This window comes from Rhinoraja longicauda, chromosome 14 (genome assembly GCF_053455715.1).
Source record: "Rhinoraja longicauda isolate Sanriku21f chromosome 14, sRhiLon1.1, whole genome shotgun sequence".
NCBI lineage: Eukaryota > Metazoa > Chordata > Chondrichthyes > Rajiformes > Arhynchobatidae > Rhinoraja > Rhinoraja longicauda.
The window spans coordinates 41,900,406-41,916,038 of NC_135966.1; the positions used below are offsets into that span (position 1 = coordinate 41,900,406).

The 15,633-nt window shown below is 43.7% G+C and overlaps 1 protein-coding gene across 1 annotated transcript in view; it reads right to left on the reverse strand.

Annotated features, from left to right (window-relative positions):
* Positions 1 to 15,389, reverse strand: part of LOC144599937 (M-phase inducer phosphatase 1-B-like) — a 35,523-nt gene extending 20,134 nt beyond the window's left edge. The window contains 6 exon segments of the mRNA XM_078411204.1: positions 637 to 738; positions 3,211 to 3,244; positions 6,286 to 6,334; positions 8,817 to 8,899; positions 15,180 to 15,374; positions 15,376 to 15,389. Of these exon segments, the coding sequence (XP_078267330.1) occupies positions 637 to 738; positions 3,211 to 3,244; positions 6,286 to 6,334; positions 8,817 to 8,899; positions 15,180 to 15,374; positions 15,376 to 15,389 (477 nt within the window).
* Between the last annotated feature and the right edge of the window lie 244 nt (positions 15,390 to 15,633).

Sequence of the window (15,633 nt, forward strand, 5' to 3'; positions counted from 1 at the left end):
TGCATTCTAGCTTCTAATGGACATTCCATCTACACTTAGCAGTTCATCCCATATATGCTTTCCACTATATACACAATGAAAAACTTTGTTTTACATGCTATCCAGCCAAATCGTGTACTGTACATGACCGTAATCATGCCATACAGAACAACAGTTAGAGCAAAGAGAAAAGTACCAGAGGTACAGAATATAACGTTAGTGAAAGTGCAAGTAAAAAAATCCCAATGGGCACTATGAGGTAGGTTGGAAGATTGAGAGTACTCCCATTGCTTTTGAGAGGCCCGTTCAGTGATCAGATAACAGTGGGGAAGAAATTGTTCTTGATCCTGGTGATACGTGCGTTCAAGCTTTTGTCTCAGATCTGGATTCTAAGCAAGGTTCAATTGGAATTGAAACAATTAAAAAAACGAACAAAAGCTGTGAGAATATTTGGATGGATGCAACAGATAATAGAAACACCTCACTAGTGTAACTACTCATATTGTTCACGTGAATTATACAAAGAAAAAATACCACGTTCCAATAACATTCTTAGCCAAAACACAGAGTAGCTCAACTGCAGATATTTTTTAAGAATCAAACAGATTGTGCCACAGCGCTTCAAATTTCATCAGGTAAAACAGGAACACTTCTTACATTTTCCTTGTTGTGGTCCAGGCTTCCAAAATCCATGCGGTCTTGCACCAAAGATTGAGGCCCTGATGTCACCAACATTGGACTACTGCAGAGAATCTCTGGCTGCAAAACAATACATTATTTGCACGAACATATATTTAAGGTAAACTTTTTACTCAAAGCATTTTTCTATCATTATACTGCACAGCCAATTGCTAACTTTTTTGCATTTTGTTAAAGTTAAAATATTGGCATTAATCTCATTGCAACAAGATCCAAAAGGCAAGGAAATTGCTCCAAGGTTTAAAAGAGTCACTTGCATGCAAGACTTTTGAGATATTAACAGAAATATGGTCACTTTCAGGAACCTAGATTTCATTAGGGGACCACGATACCCAGTCTGTTATTGAAGCAAGTCTGAATTCACAATGTCACCAACTACTGTGATGAGAATGAGAGAAATTGTTTAAAGTTCAAGGATTCAAATCCCTTGAGGAATGGGCACAATTCTTTGAGGAATTTGTATGCAAGAAATTAAAATGTTGGCCGTGATAATGTGCATATAATGTCAATGTTCAGAGTTACAATATGTAATTTTCACTTTTTCCCCCCTTTTCCTTCTATCTCATCTTACCTGAAAAATCTGAATTCAGTTGCATGTAGAATTAAAATAATCATATCAGTAAAGGAGTTCCCAAAGCTGCTAAATTGTCACAACTAGATCACTGATTCAGGAGGGTGAGATAGCAATAATTTTCTCTGGTCTGACTCACGAGGACTGATAACCTTCTCTGAACTGACCAACATGCTACTTAGTGTCAGAGATGGCACGAAAGGTTGCCTTTCATTTGTGAGAATGAATTAAAAATGAAATGGGAATAAGCCCAGCAGCTTCCTGCTCTGTATTGCTCAGTGATTCATCCATAGAGTCAGCAGGGTAGCAATGAAAGCCACCTCTCTACCTGGGTCAACTGTTAGTGGCAGGGGTTGTCACCATGTGTTTGAACGTTACACCAAACATGTCACTGTCTCTGCAGGACAATCTTGCTTCATGGCCAATATTTTTTTGGAAAGAGTGTTTAGGATAAGGATAAATACACAGCCCTATATTCTAAGCATTCCCAGTGGGATAAGGAGGAATCCAATCATTAAGGTCAAGGGATCAAAGTAGATTTAGGGCATTCGGCCCATCAAGTCTATGCCATTTAATCATGGCTGATCTATCTCTCCCTCCTAACCCCATTCTCCTGTCTTCTCCCGATAACCTCGGACACCTGTACTAATGAAGAATCTATCCATCTCTGCCTTAAAAATATCCACGATGCAACACTTTTGTATGGACGTTTTCTTTTGGGTTGGTTTCTCTAGAATGCTGGAGGTTGAGGGGAGACCTGATAGTTGGGTAAAACAATTTATCAAAGGCATAGAGAGGGTGGCAGACAGACCTTTTTTCCCCACAATGGAAATATCAGACGAGAAGGCGAAGCTTTAAGGTAAGAAGGGCAAAGTTTAAAAGAGATGTGCAGGACAAGTTTTATTTGAAATACAGAGAGTGGTGGGTGCCTGGAACACACTGCCAAGAGTTAGCGATGGAGGCTGATCCAATAGTAGCGATGAAGAGGCGTTTGGAAAGGTGCTTTGTTCTGCAGGGATTGAAGGGATGTGAATCATTTGCTGGCAGATGAGATTAGTTCATCTTGGTTTCATGTTCAGCACAGACATTGTGGGCTGAAGGACCTGTTCTTGTGCTGTACTTTTCAATGTTCTAAACTACTATGTACTACGCGGGGGATAGAGGGGATAGAATTTGAATCGGTTCACCGGAGTTAATTCCTCCTGCAATAATCAATAAATATATTCAATTTCCAAGAAATTATTTTCATCCATTGAGAATTGTTAAATTGCAACATCACAAATAAGATAGGAATTAAGTGGCAGAGTACAGAACCAGGCCCTTCAGCCCACCGTAGCTACATCACCCATTGTACCTTTCCACGCAAATCCCATTTACCTTCATTAGGTCTGGAGCCTTCAAATATATGGCATTTCACCTGGTTATTTGAATGCTTGGCAATGATGCGAGACCATCAGCCTCGACCACCTTTTCAGATAAAAGATCTCCTCTAAACCTTCTGCCTAAACCTGTGCTCTTTTCTTACAAGCCCCCACAGGGGGAAAAACGATGTTTACTATGAACTATCTTTTCCCCTCAATGTTATATGCCACCATCAGGTCATCAGGTCTCCTCTGCTCAAGGCAAAATAAACAGCATCGCCATTTAACTGCAATAGGTCAACCCTGACAACACATCCTGGCGAATCTCCTCTTCACCCTCTCCAGCATAATTGCATCCTCTCCTAAGCTCAAGAACTCATTGCCACTCTTTGCACTCTCCTGCTGGCAGAGTTGTGTAATCGTTCCACAACAATACATAGCGTCAGAGCGCCTTGTGTCCGTCTTGCTGAGCACATGCTCCCCAGTTTTGGCCAGTTGCTTATGAGGGAGGCGGCCAAGGAACAGGCAAGCTTTGCTCGTTGCTTCTCATCACACGGCTTACTTTGAAGAATTCTTTTTCAGTATATTGCAGAGTCTTACCAGAGATGGCTGGGTTCTTCCCACAGGTTGCCTGCTGTGACAATGCAAACAAAATGTTAGGAACTACACAACCCACAAAGACAACAATAACCTGCAATCTAAACAGGGACTGAAGCTACAGAGGAAAATTCAATATAATTGTATAAGAAATCAAAATATTCAGGGAAAGGAGTGCAGAGAGAAAGGAATCTCCAATGACTTCATCTTGCATTTATGTGGGTTTTTCTTGCATCAGTTTGGGTGTACTTCAGCTCTGTCCTCGACGCAAGTTCAGGGTGCCATTGACCGTTAACAGCACACAGAACTCCACAAGCGTGGACTCCAGAGGATGCTGACGATTTCACAGCACATTGGCAGTGAACATCAACAGGTTTGCATTCATCACAGTACAAAATATCATGAGGATGTTGTGATGTGCTTGAGAAAAGGGAAAACCAAAATCAAGTACCATTTCATCACTGACAATCCCGAGAGTGTGACAAGCACAGTGGACAGCACATTGCCTGTGCTGACCCAGGGCGCCTCAACTACTGATGAGGGTGGAAGGAACAGAGGTGGGGGTAAAAGTGGGAGAACATCCTAAAGCTAGTATGATCGATAACCATGGGCAGGCATCTCCAAAGATGTGTACACTGCAAATTAAAGTACTTGAATTTGGCGTAGGAAATTTCAATCCACTTAATTTAGTTTAGAGATACAGATCACTCTTTAACACGAGTTCTACATTAACCCACTTTCGCATCCAGAGGGCAATTTACAAAAGGCAATTGACCTACAACCTTGCTCATTTTTGGAATGTTGAAGGAAACCAGAGCACCCAGAGAAAACCCACGTGGTCAGAGGGAGAACGTACAAACTTCGTGAAGACAGCACCCGAGGTCAGGATTGAACCCAGAGACCTATGAGGCAATCAGCTCCACCGCTGTGCCACCGTGTGAAGACCCATCAGTATTAAGCACAGTTAACTTCGAACAACACATTAACCTCCTTGCTTTTTGAAGCCAAGGGTCTGAATGGAACTTGTACAGCATCAGTGGGACAATGGATTCAGGAGAGCAAACTTCTCCCAGTAGGATAGCTGCCTCACATCTCCGGTGACTGGTTCGATTCTGACGCCGACTGTGTGGAGTTTGTACATTCATTCAGTGGGTTGTCCCCCTGATGCTCCAGGTTCCTTCCACAACCCAAAGACATGCAATTGGTAGGTTTATTGTCCACTGCAAATCGCCCCTAATCTGTAGGTGGTTGATGGAATCTGATGTGTGGGAAAACTTGTGGCAATTGAGCCAGGTAGAGTCAATGGGCCAAAATGTTTTGCATCATTTCAGAAGTTCAACCAGGTAACCCTTTTCACCTAGGTGCACCTTCTGCATCAAGCAATTCATGAACTACCGTTCAACTTTTAGAAGCTTTTGTTGGTCTTCAACACCCCAACACTGAATATCCACCAACTCTCACCTCCATCAAGACCTACAATTCACCTCCCAAACGCAGTCCGTAAACTGCTCCCACTTCCAAAATTTCTAATCCCGACTGATTCCGAGACCCAAGCACCAAAGTTTTGATCTCCTGACGTCATGATCCACTAAGGTCTGAAGGGTCTCGACCCAAAACGCCACCTATTCCTTGCCTCCAGAGATGCTGTCTGACCCGCTGAGTTACTCCAGCATTTTGTGTCAATCTTCAGTGTAAACAAAACATCTGCAGTTCCTTCCTACACACCATGACTCATTAAGTCCCTTGAAGAGGGTCACAAAATCTTAAAATCTCCACCCATTCCTATCATTGGTACTCAGCTCCTGCTTGCCCCTGTTCCATTCTTTATCAAGATCTCTCCCACCTAACTTGAAGCATTCCTTTCGCTCATTCATTGGTGTAATCCTTCTCCTGTGGCCACCGGTTTCAACCCTCAACAGACCCTGGTCCTTCCCCACACTCCACCCTTACGCAAGCAACAAGGCTACGTAGCACAGGCATGGCCAATGCCTCTCACCACATACACCAGGCACAGGCCTGTCAGGCCCCAGGCCTAGTCCTCACCATCCCAGACCAACCTATTGGGTTGCACGCCAGCAAAGCACCTCATGCCAATGGCGCACACCCTCGTTTTTCAACCAAATGTTATCCCTTTCTCTCTCTCTTTCCTCCCCCCCCCCCATAGTCTTCACCACATTTTGGGGAAATAATCAGATGGAGAATCGCCTGCCAGAAACTAAAGAGGCGATGAAAATCCCAGTATTAATTAAATTTGTATCCCTTCACCAAGACATAACCTTAATAATAAAGCTGCCAACAAATGCCATCAAGGAATGGGGGGAGAGAGTGACGACGTGACCACTTCAGAACTGTGTGAGTACAAGTCCAGCAGGCGATCATCTCTGGAAAGAGGTGGATTGGGAGAGGTCAAGAGGAGGGGGGTGTAAACCACCCACTGCATCTTCCCCTACAAGTTCAGTCATCCCAGATGGAGATACAATTATTAATTAATTGATTGAAAGACACAGTATTGAAACTGGCCCTTCGACTCACTGAGTCCATGTCGACCATCGATTATCCGTTCACACTAGTTCTATGTTATCCCACTTTTACATCCACATTCTAACAACTAGGGACAATTTAGAGAGGTCATTTAACCCACAAACACGCACGTCGTCAGGATAGAGGTGAAACTCAGAACACCAATATGGCCACAGGTAGAACATGCAAACTCCACACAGGCAGCAGAGGTCAGGATCGAACGTGGGTCTCTGGCACTGAGAGGCAACAGCTCTACCAGTTGCACCACTGTGCCACCCTTGTTCCCTCCATTCCCAGGAAAAGGGATTGATAATGCAAAACTGCAATTTTCAAAAAGTGCATATCTTAATGGGCAAGCTGGCTAAATCACATTTCCTCAGCCTTCACTTGGGTTTTCCTGTTTATGACTGTCTTAATGAAAGTCCTTCATTGTGAGAGTGCCACCGTCTAGAAGACCATGCATGTGAACTTAGCACAAGGCTGTGTTTAGCCAATCTACACAGATTTCTCTGTTAAGGCCAAGTAAAGACAAAGGCAGAGGACTTGACCATTACTTACGATTCTCCAGGTTGTGCATCTGTTAGACAAGGCGAACCAAGGCACAGACCTGAAACATTGAGAGAGCCTCATGTACTTTTGTTCCCTCAACTGTTGTAACATTAACGAAAACTAATTATAGGTTAAGCAAACAACAGATGTGAAAGCAGTGGCTCGCTTCAGACCAGGAGCCAAGGATGATCATGCACATTTGATATGTATCTATAAAAATCTGTTAACGCAGATGTACCGTTTAAATCAGAAACATTCCTCATAGTGAAACTTATTTCCGTGGTTCTGCAATGAAATGGGCTCCCACCGTATGGGAGCACAACACTTCACTAAAGTAGCAATTTAGCGGCAAATTTCTCAGACTTCCGCAAATGAAAAAGTGAACTGAAGATATCTTGATTTGCTTCTGGAAATAGAGCAATGTCACGTCAGACTCCTATGTTAGAATCCTGTTTATGGACTATACCCCTGCTTTCGACACCATAATCCCATCGACACTCATCGCCAAATTCCTGGAACTAAGAATCGGCTCCTGCCTCTGCCAGTTTCTGAGGTCCTCAACATTCTGACCCACAGACCTCAGTGAGGAAAGGTGACAACACCTCCTCCACAACAATTCTCTACATCGGTGCCCCACAAGCATGTGTTGGCAGTCCCCAACTATGTTCCCTACACACTCACGACTGTACTGCCAAATATGGGTCCAAGTCCATCCACACGTTTGCAGTCAACACCACTGCAACGGGCCAAATCATAAATCATCACGAGACGGAGGAGAGGAAGGAGATGGAGGACTGGGTGTCGTGATGTCAGGACAAAACTTTTCCCTCAAAGTCAACAAGGAGAAGGAGCTCGTACCGACTTCTGGAAGCTTGGGGAGTACATGCTCCAATCAGCATCAATAGTGCTGAAGCGGAAATGGTTGAGAGCTTCAGGTTTATTGGCGTTGATATCACCAATGATCTGCCGTGGACCAACTACATTGATGTGATTGCACGCCACACCTTGGCTTCCTGAGGAGACCGAGGAAATTCAGCACACCTCCTGTAAGGCTTAAAAACTTCCACAGATGAACCATAGAAATCATATTGTCGGGTTGCATCACAGCTTGCTTTGGGATCAGCTCTGCCTAAAACCACAAGAAATTGCAGAGTTGTAGATGTAGGGGAGTCCATCACACAGACTAGACTTCCCACCATTGACTCCATCTGCTTTTCATGCTGCCTCAGAAAAACATAATCAAAAACTTATCCTACCCCAATCATTCCTTCTTCTCCTTGTTCTCATCCAGCAGAATCTTGAAAGTGCGCACTACCAGACTCGGGAACAGCTTTTCCCCCCATGTCATCAGGCTTCTGAATTGTCCTTCCATTAGTTAGGGTACTGTCCAATACACCTCTATCCCATAAGATTGGACAATGTCTATGAAACTGATGTGCTACAATGCACTACAATGCGGAGAAATATATTCTGCATCTGAATCTTCCCATTTGCACCTTCTATTGTACAAGTTTGACTTCAATGTATTCATATATGGGACATCTGATCTGTTTGGATAGCATGCAAGACAAAGCATTTAGCTGTACCTCGGAACATATAACAATAATAAACCTAACCCTAATGAGAATTCTAGTTGGTCCAGCCAAATAGAAAAGGCAGCCCCTCTGCACAAATACATTTTGATATAAACGGTCAAAAAAAGTCAGAGCTGGAGTAACTCAGCAGATCAAGCAGCATCACTGGAGAACATGGAAAGGTGACGCTTCAGGTCAAGACCTTTCTTCACACTGATTATATGGGAAGGGAGGAAAGCTGGAAGAGAGGAGGGGAAGGACAAAGCCTGGAAGGTTATAGGTGGCTGCAGATCAATTGGAGGGTTGATAGGCAGATGGTTGGACAAAGGCCAGAAATAAAAACACAGAAGCTGAGGCAAAAGGATTGAAGTGTTGCAGATTGTGCAGCTGTAGGAAGGAATATAGGTGGACGGGATGGGGAGAAATAGGTTCAAGACCAAGTGGGAAGAGGGTGGGAAAGAGTGGGGAGGTGGGGGAAGGGGTTGAGTTTAGTTACCCTAAACTGGACAATTCAATGTTCATTCCATTGGATTGTCAGCTACCCAAGTGGAATACAAGGCGATGTTCCACCAATCTGTGTGTGGCCTCACTCAGGCAATGGATGAGGCCCAGGTCAGTCAGGTCAATATGAGAATGGGAACGGCAAGTTAAAATGGTGAGCAACCAGTAGGCCCTGGTGGACCAAGCGCAAGTGTTCAGCAAAACCATCAGCAAGTCTACACTTGGTCTCACTAATGTATTGGAGGCCTCATCAGGATCTCACCTGGAAGGATTGCAGGTGTCAAATAAATATTTTCATGGAAAACACAGCTTAAAACGGTTTTCCTCTCCAAAGGGGCTGTCTAACCTGTTGAATGTTTGGATTTTTTCTTTTTTTTAAAAAAATGATAAATATCTCGTTTCAGCCCAAAGAGAGATTTGTTTTAGCATGGAGAATAATAAATTTAACAGGCGAGCATTACTAACCTCTGCGAACGATCTCGGGAGAGGTCCATGACTCACCCCCATTACTCAGGTTTGACAAGTCCAGGCAGCGCTTTGGAGTCTCGCTGAAAGAGAAATAAAGCAGCTGACAACAAAACACACAAATCATCGCAGTTTTTGACCGTCCCCGCCAAGTTTTCATGGTTACTGACAAAGGGTGGCCATGTATATTCAGATATTTTAACAGAAAATTAAGGTACCAAAGGAAGATAAAATTGGGTCCCTTTGCTCCGTAGTATTGTTTCATAACGAACAGATTCCAAACTTATTTTTCTTCTTGCACAGAGATACGGAAAGGCAATAGTTGAACAGACTATGCAATTTCAACGACAACTAATTACAGATTTGATGTTCTTTAACTCTTAAGTACAATTTGTTTTCATCCCCTCAAATTTCACACCTAGACGATTTATTGCAGTTCGAGAAATGCCTTTCAAGCAGACTGCCAGAATTTTGAGTCAGGTGAAAAAATTTAAGCATTGCTGTCAAGACAGAATGCAGAAGAATTCAAATGGTTCACATCAGGGACATCCACTAACTCCTCATAAATCCTAATTACAGCTATCTCCGCTGCACCCAGAGCCCATCTGCTTGCACCTCTTCTTGTGGAGTATAAAAGCATTCCATTTAAACCTCAGCCATGGAAAATTAAAGTCCCCTTTCACATTCTCTATCATCAATCTCCCCATCTAATTAACAAGAACCAGGTCAACTTTTTACTGAATGACCTTTACAGAGAACTTACTAATTGCAGATGTTGCAACCCTGTGGAAATCTGCTACATGCCCGTTCCAATAACACCAACTGTCTCCTGTTTCCTTGTATAGATTCAGTCTGAGCAATTTTCCCAGCTCAGTCATGAAGTGATACAGCATGGAAACAGGCCCTTCGACCCAACATGTCCCAGCTACATTAGTCCCACCTGCCCACATTTGGTCCACATCCCTCCAAACCTGTCCCATCCATGTTACTGTCTAACTGTTTTTTTTAAATGCTGGGATAGTCCCTGCCTCAACTACCTCCTCTGGGATCTTGATCCATACATCCACCACCCTTTGTGTGTAGGCATGTGAGTGAGGTAAAAAAAGAAGAAAAGAGCCGAGCACTTGCGCGAGGCATACAACGGGTGTCAAACAATTGGAAAATGGACACAAAATTACCCGTTTCAAGCCTCTTTTAGTGCATTTCAAAGTAAAAAACAGACATTACAAAATAATGTGAATACGTCACTGTACACTGATAACATTTAAGTAAATTCGCACATTGAGAATGATCAGCCATGATCACATTGAATGGTGGTGCTGGCTCGAAGGGCCGAATGGCCTACTCCTGCACCTATTGTCTATTAATTGATAATCAGCCCAAAAAGGTGGTAATTGGCTTTTCTGCTGTGTTTTATATTTTAACCGTGTCTTAATTAATTCAGTGAAAAAAATGTTGCACTTATATTTAATATTTACTCATTACAGTTCTACCACTGATTTTCTGGCACTCTTGGTTCAAGAGCTCTGCTGGTTTATCCAGCAGGTCAAGGAAGTCGGCTATAGGGATAGATCAGTTCCTGTGGATTGGAGGGTAGCTAATGTTATCCCACTTTTCAAGAAAGGAGGGCGAGAGAAAATGGGAAATTATAGACCAGTTAGTCTGACATCAGTGGTGGGGAAGATGCTGGAGTCAATTATAAAAGACGAAATTGCGGAGCATTTGGATCACAGTAACAGGATCGTTCCGAGTCAGCATGGATTTACGAAGGGGAAATCGTGCTTGACTAATCTACTGGAATTTTTTGAGGATGTAACTAGGAAAATTGACATGGGAGAGCCGGTGGATGTGGTGTACCTCGACTTTCAGAAAGCCTTCGACAAGGTCCCACATAGGAGATTGGAGGGCAAAATTAGAGCACATGGTATTGGAGGTAGGGTACTGACATGGATAGAAAGTTGGTTGACAGACAGAAAGCAAAGAGTGGGGATAAATGGGTCCCTTTCAGAATGGCAGGCAGTGACTAGTGGGGTACCGCAAGGCTCGGTGTTGGGACCGCAGCTATTTACAATATACATCAATGACTTGGATGAAGGGATTAAAAGTACCATTAGCAAATTTGCCGATGATACAAAGCTAGGTGCAGTGTGAACTGTGAGGAAGATGCTATGAGGTTGCAGGGTGACTTGGACAGGTTGTGTGAGTGGGCGGATGCATGGCAGATGCAGTTTAATGTGGATAAGTGTGAGGTTATCCACTTTGACGGTAAGAATAGGAAGGCAGATTATTATTTGAATGGTGTCAAGTTAGGAAAAGGGGACGTACAACGTGATCTGGGTGTCTTAGTGCATCAGTCACTGAAAGGAAGCATGCAGGTACAGCAGGCAGTGAAGAAAGCCAATGTAATGTTGGCATTCATAACAAGAGGAGTTGAGTACAGGAGCAAAGAGGTCCTTCTGCAGTTGTACAGGGCCCTAGTGAGACCGCACCTGGAGTACTGTGTGCAGTTTTGGTCTCCAAATTTGAGGAAGGATATTCTTGCTATTGAGGGCGTGCAGCGTAGGTTTACTAGGTTAATTCCCGGAATGGCGGGACTGTCCTATGTTGAAAGACTGGAGCGACTAGGTTTGTATACACTGGAATTTAGAAGGATGAGAGGGGATCTTATCAAAACGTATAAGATTATTAAGGGGTTGGACATGTTAGAGGCAGGAAACATGTTCCCAATGTTGGGGGGAGTCCAGAACATGGGGCCACAGTTTAAGAATAAGGGGTTTAGAACAGAGATGAGGAAAAGCTTTTTTAGTCAGAGAGTTGTGAATCTGTGGAATTCTCTGCCTCAGAGGGCAGTGGAGGCCAATTCTCTGAATACATTCAAGAGAGAGCTAGATAGAGCTCTTAAGGATAGCGGAGTCAGGGGATGTTCCACCAATCTGTATGGGTATGGGGAGAAAGCAGGAACGGGGTACTGATTGAGAATGATCAGCCATGATCACATTGAATGGCGGTGCTGGCTCGAAGGGCCGAATGGCCTACTCCTGCACCTATTGTCTATTTGCTGGCTCCAGCTGGGCTAGAGTTCCAGAGCCCCGGCCGTAGGTAGCAAATTCAACCCACCGATCGGCCGTGGAAGTCCCGATGAGGTCGAGATTGGCTGCCTTGCCCAGTCTCGGTGCCATATTTTCGGGGGAGACATCCAGGGAACCCGGGATTTCTCAGGGAACCCCTATCGACCTCCAGCGCAACCCTAGTGTTCATTACAAGTCTTTACGCTCTTTTTATTTATTTATTTTTTAAGATCAGATTTCTGTTTACTTGGCAAAGTGAAAAATGCAGAAATCATGCAAAAAGCGCAGAAAATTGATTTTTAAAACGCGGAGATGCGGAAAATTCACATGTCTGAGTGTGAAAATGTCACCCCTTAGATTCCTATTAAATAGTTTCCCCTTCACCTTAAACCAATGTTGTCTAGTCCTTGATTCACCGAGACAAGAGACTCTGTGTGCCAAAGAGCCTTAGATCTAACAGTTATTACTCTGTGCAACTGCAGTCACTCTACAAACTGTTGTATTTGCTTTATTTCATTTTCCAATGCTGCAGCCTCTTTTCTAACTCTTGGGCCATTATTCTCACTTCTTTCCTCTAATACCTATTATCACATGTTACCATTTCCTGCCATTCCCTGTCCTCAATACTGACAAAGGTGGCCAATTACAGAAACAGCCAAAGGCCTGGATAGAGTGGAGGTGGAGATGATGTTTCCACTAGTGGGAGAGTCCAGGACCAAAGGGTACAGCATCTGAATAAAAGGATGGACCTTCAGAATGGAGATGAGGAGGAATTCTTTTAGTCAGAAGGTGGTGAATTTGTAAAATTCATTGCCACAGGCAATTGTGGAGACCAAGTCATTGATTATTTCTAAAGTAGAGACCAAATGATACTTAATTAGTAAGGGCAACAGACATTACTGGAAGGCAGCAGAAGAATGGGGTTGAGAGGGAAAACAGATCAGCCATGAATGAATGCCAGAGCAGACTCAATAGGCCAAACGGCTGAATTCTGCTCCTATGTCTTCTGGCCAATTGCTTGCAACTCCATCAATGTTCAAACATACATGAAATTGAAAGAAAGCAAATGCATTGAGAAGATGTTTAACCAATATTGCTTTAGGGATCAGGTGCTGACCACAAGAGCTGACACCTTTACAGTCATGAGATATGCCAAGTGTGGTATAGACAGAAATACAAACTAACCACCCATCCTTCCTTCCTGCTTCCATCTGTGGCTCCCACATTCATTTTATGCAACACCACAGCATCCACAAAACTGGAGTGGAAGCAAATCACCTTTGAACCCCAAACATCAACTTCAGACTTTAGAGATAAGGTGTGGAAACAGGCCCTTCGGCCCACTGAGTCCACGCTGACCAGCGATCACCCCGCACACTAATACTATCCTTCCTACGCATTTAGGGCTATTTACAATTTTAATTGAAGCCAATTGACCAAACCTGCATGTCTTTGGAGTTTGGTCAGAAGGCAGAGCCCCGGAGAAAACCCACGTCGTCACAAGGAGAACGTACAAATACCGTACAGACAGCAACGATGGTCACGATCGATCCAGATCTCTGGCGCTACAGGGAACCAACTCTACCACTGCATCGAAGGTATTTATTCACAAAATGCTGGAGTAACTCAGCAGGTCAGGCAGCATCTCGGGAGAGAAGGAATGGGTGACGCTTCGGGTCGAGACGCTTCTTCTCTCCCGAGATGCTGCCTGACCTGCTGAGTTACTCCAGCATTTTGTGAATAAATACCTTCGATTTGTACCAGCATCTGCAGTTATTTTCTTATTCTACCACTGCATCATTGTGCCTAAGACAATTCCCGGAGTCGGAGATGCTCCAAACAGTTGCATGGGTCAATGACCAAAGGGTATTTGTAAGCAACAGCCATTATATTTAATATAATCTTCCAACGTAGCAAAAGATAACTTGTATCTTTATAACTCACTGCACCCAAACCTTAAGAGGTCAATTACCAAGAGGTGGGACAAAAAAGAAAAATATGCACAAGCTTGGAAAGATAAACCTAGGAGAGCAAATAACAACAACAGGACGAATGAGAGAATTCCACAGCACAGGATCAGACAAAAGATGTTGTTACTGATAGAGAGGCAAGGGTGATTTATTGTCAAATGTCCCAAAGCAGAACAATGACATCCTTATTTGCAGCAGCAGCACACGTGGTGGACCAGACAGTACCCACAATGGAAAAGGAGAATAAATGATGAATAAAAGACTGCCCAGCAGAGAAACTAACCCGGGACACAGGGCGAGACAAGGTCAAAAAGAAAGGTAGTATAAGAAAGTAGCTGCAGATCCTCCCTGAGATGCTGCCTGAGTTACTCCAGCATTTTGTGAATAAATACCTTCAAAAAGAAAGGTTGTCAGCAGGTCCATAAACTCAAAAATATTCAATAAGCTTGTTTTTGTTTTGTCGTGTTTTTTCCCCACCGTCTTTTGAGAAAATGTACAAGTGATTTACTTATAATTTGTTTTTGTACGTGGTTTAATGTTGTGATTTTTGCATAATCCTTTTCTTTTCAGTCTCGTAGAACTTGTGTGGTTTATGTACAATTTATGTTTTCATGTGTTGTCTGAACTCAAGTGACCGCAATGTTGCTGCAAGTGAGATCTTCATTGGACCTGTACCTCACCAAGCATAAGGCAATAAACTCAACTTGACATGACACTGGACCCTCCTTCACCTCAGTCATAGTATTTCATAGCAACTGTTCCTGGCTGAATACCACTAGGTCAATCGCCATGTAAATGGATTCCAGGCCACCCCCTTGCAATACGCCACAGTGATTTACTGATGTGAAGAGCCCGGGTGGGTTGAGCTGTAACTATGGCCCAATGCTGGGGGTGGCACAAAGCAAGCACGTTCCTTTGCATTTTGCAGCTGCATCTGAAATTCTGTCTCTGGGTGGTGCAGCAGGTTGCAAAATGTAAAATGGATTACTCAGTTTATAGACAATAGGTGCAGGAGGAGGCCATTCGGCCCTTCGAGCCAGCACCGCCATTCAATGTGATCATGGCTGATCATTCTCAATCAGTACCCCGTTCCTGCCTTCTCCCCATACCCCCTGACTCCGCTATCCTTAAGAGCTCTATCCAGCTCTCTCTTGAATTATTTGCCAAGAATATTCATTTGCCCACTGAATCCAGACACTGGAATTTTTATTGTTTTTTGGCCTTCCTCCACACCCTGACTTATTGATACAGAAAGGAGCAATGAGACAAGATCTTCCCTCAGCATTCAGTTGATGTGGGTTAGGTTTGTCAGTTTGCTTGCTTACCCTTCACAGAAGCCAAGGGTACTCATGTTGAGGGAATTATTCTGCAGAGGCGTCGTTGTAGGCTCCGGGGAGAAGGACATGGACGAGTTGGAGTCCTGGATAACCGAGAGTAACTTCTTGCTGTCCAGCCGATAGCTTGGACAGAAGTCAGGACTGAGAGCCATGGAAGCATCTTCACACTCATCCATCATCACAACAGTCGCCAAACATCTGGAAAGAGGACAAGCAAAGAAGTGCGTGGAGGTTTCATTTGAGAGTCGCTCATGCATGTGTGCTACCTTACAGAAAAGAGGAATGTGGAAAGTAAAATGTAAAACATGGAAGTTTTATGATCAATTAATGAAATGGATCGATGTAATGCTTCCCCAGGTGTGGCCAGGGCCATCAACTTGGCTGATAGCTTGACAAAGCCCCAATAATAATTCAATGATTCTGCACACTACAGAATAGATTC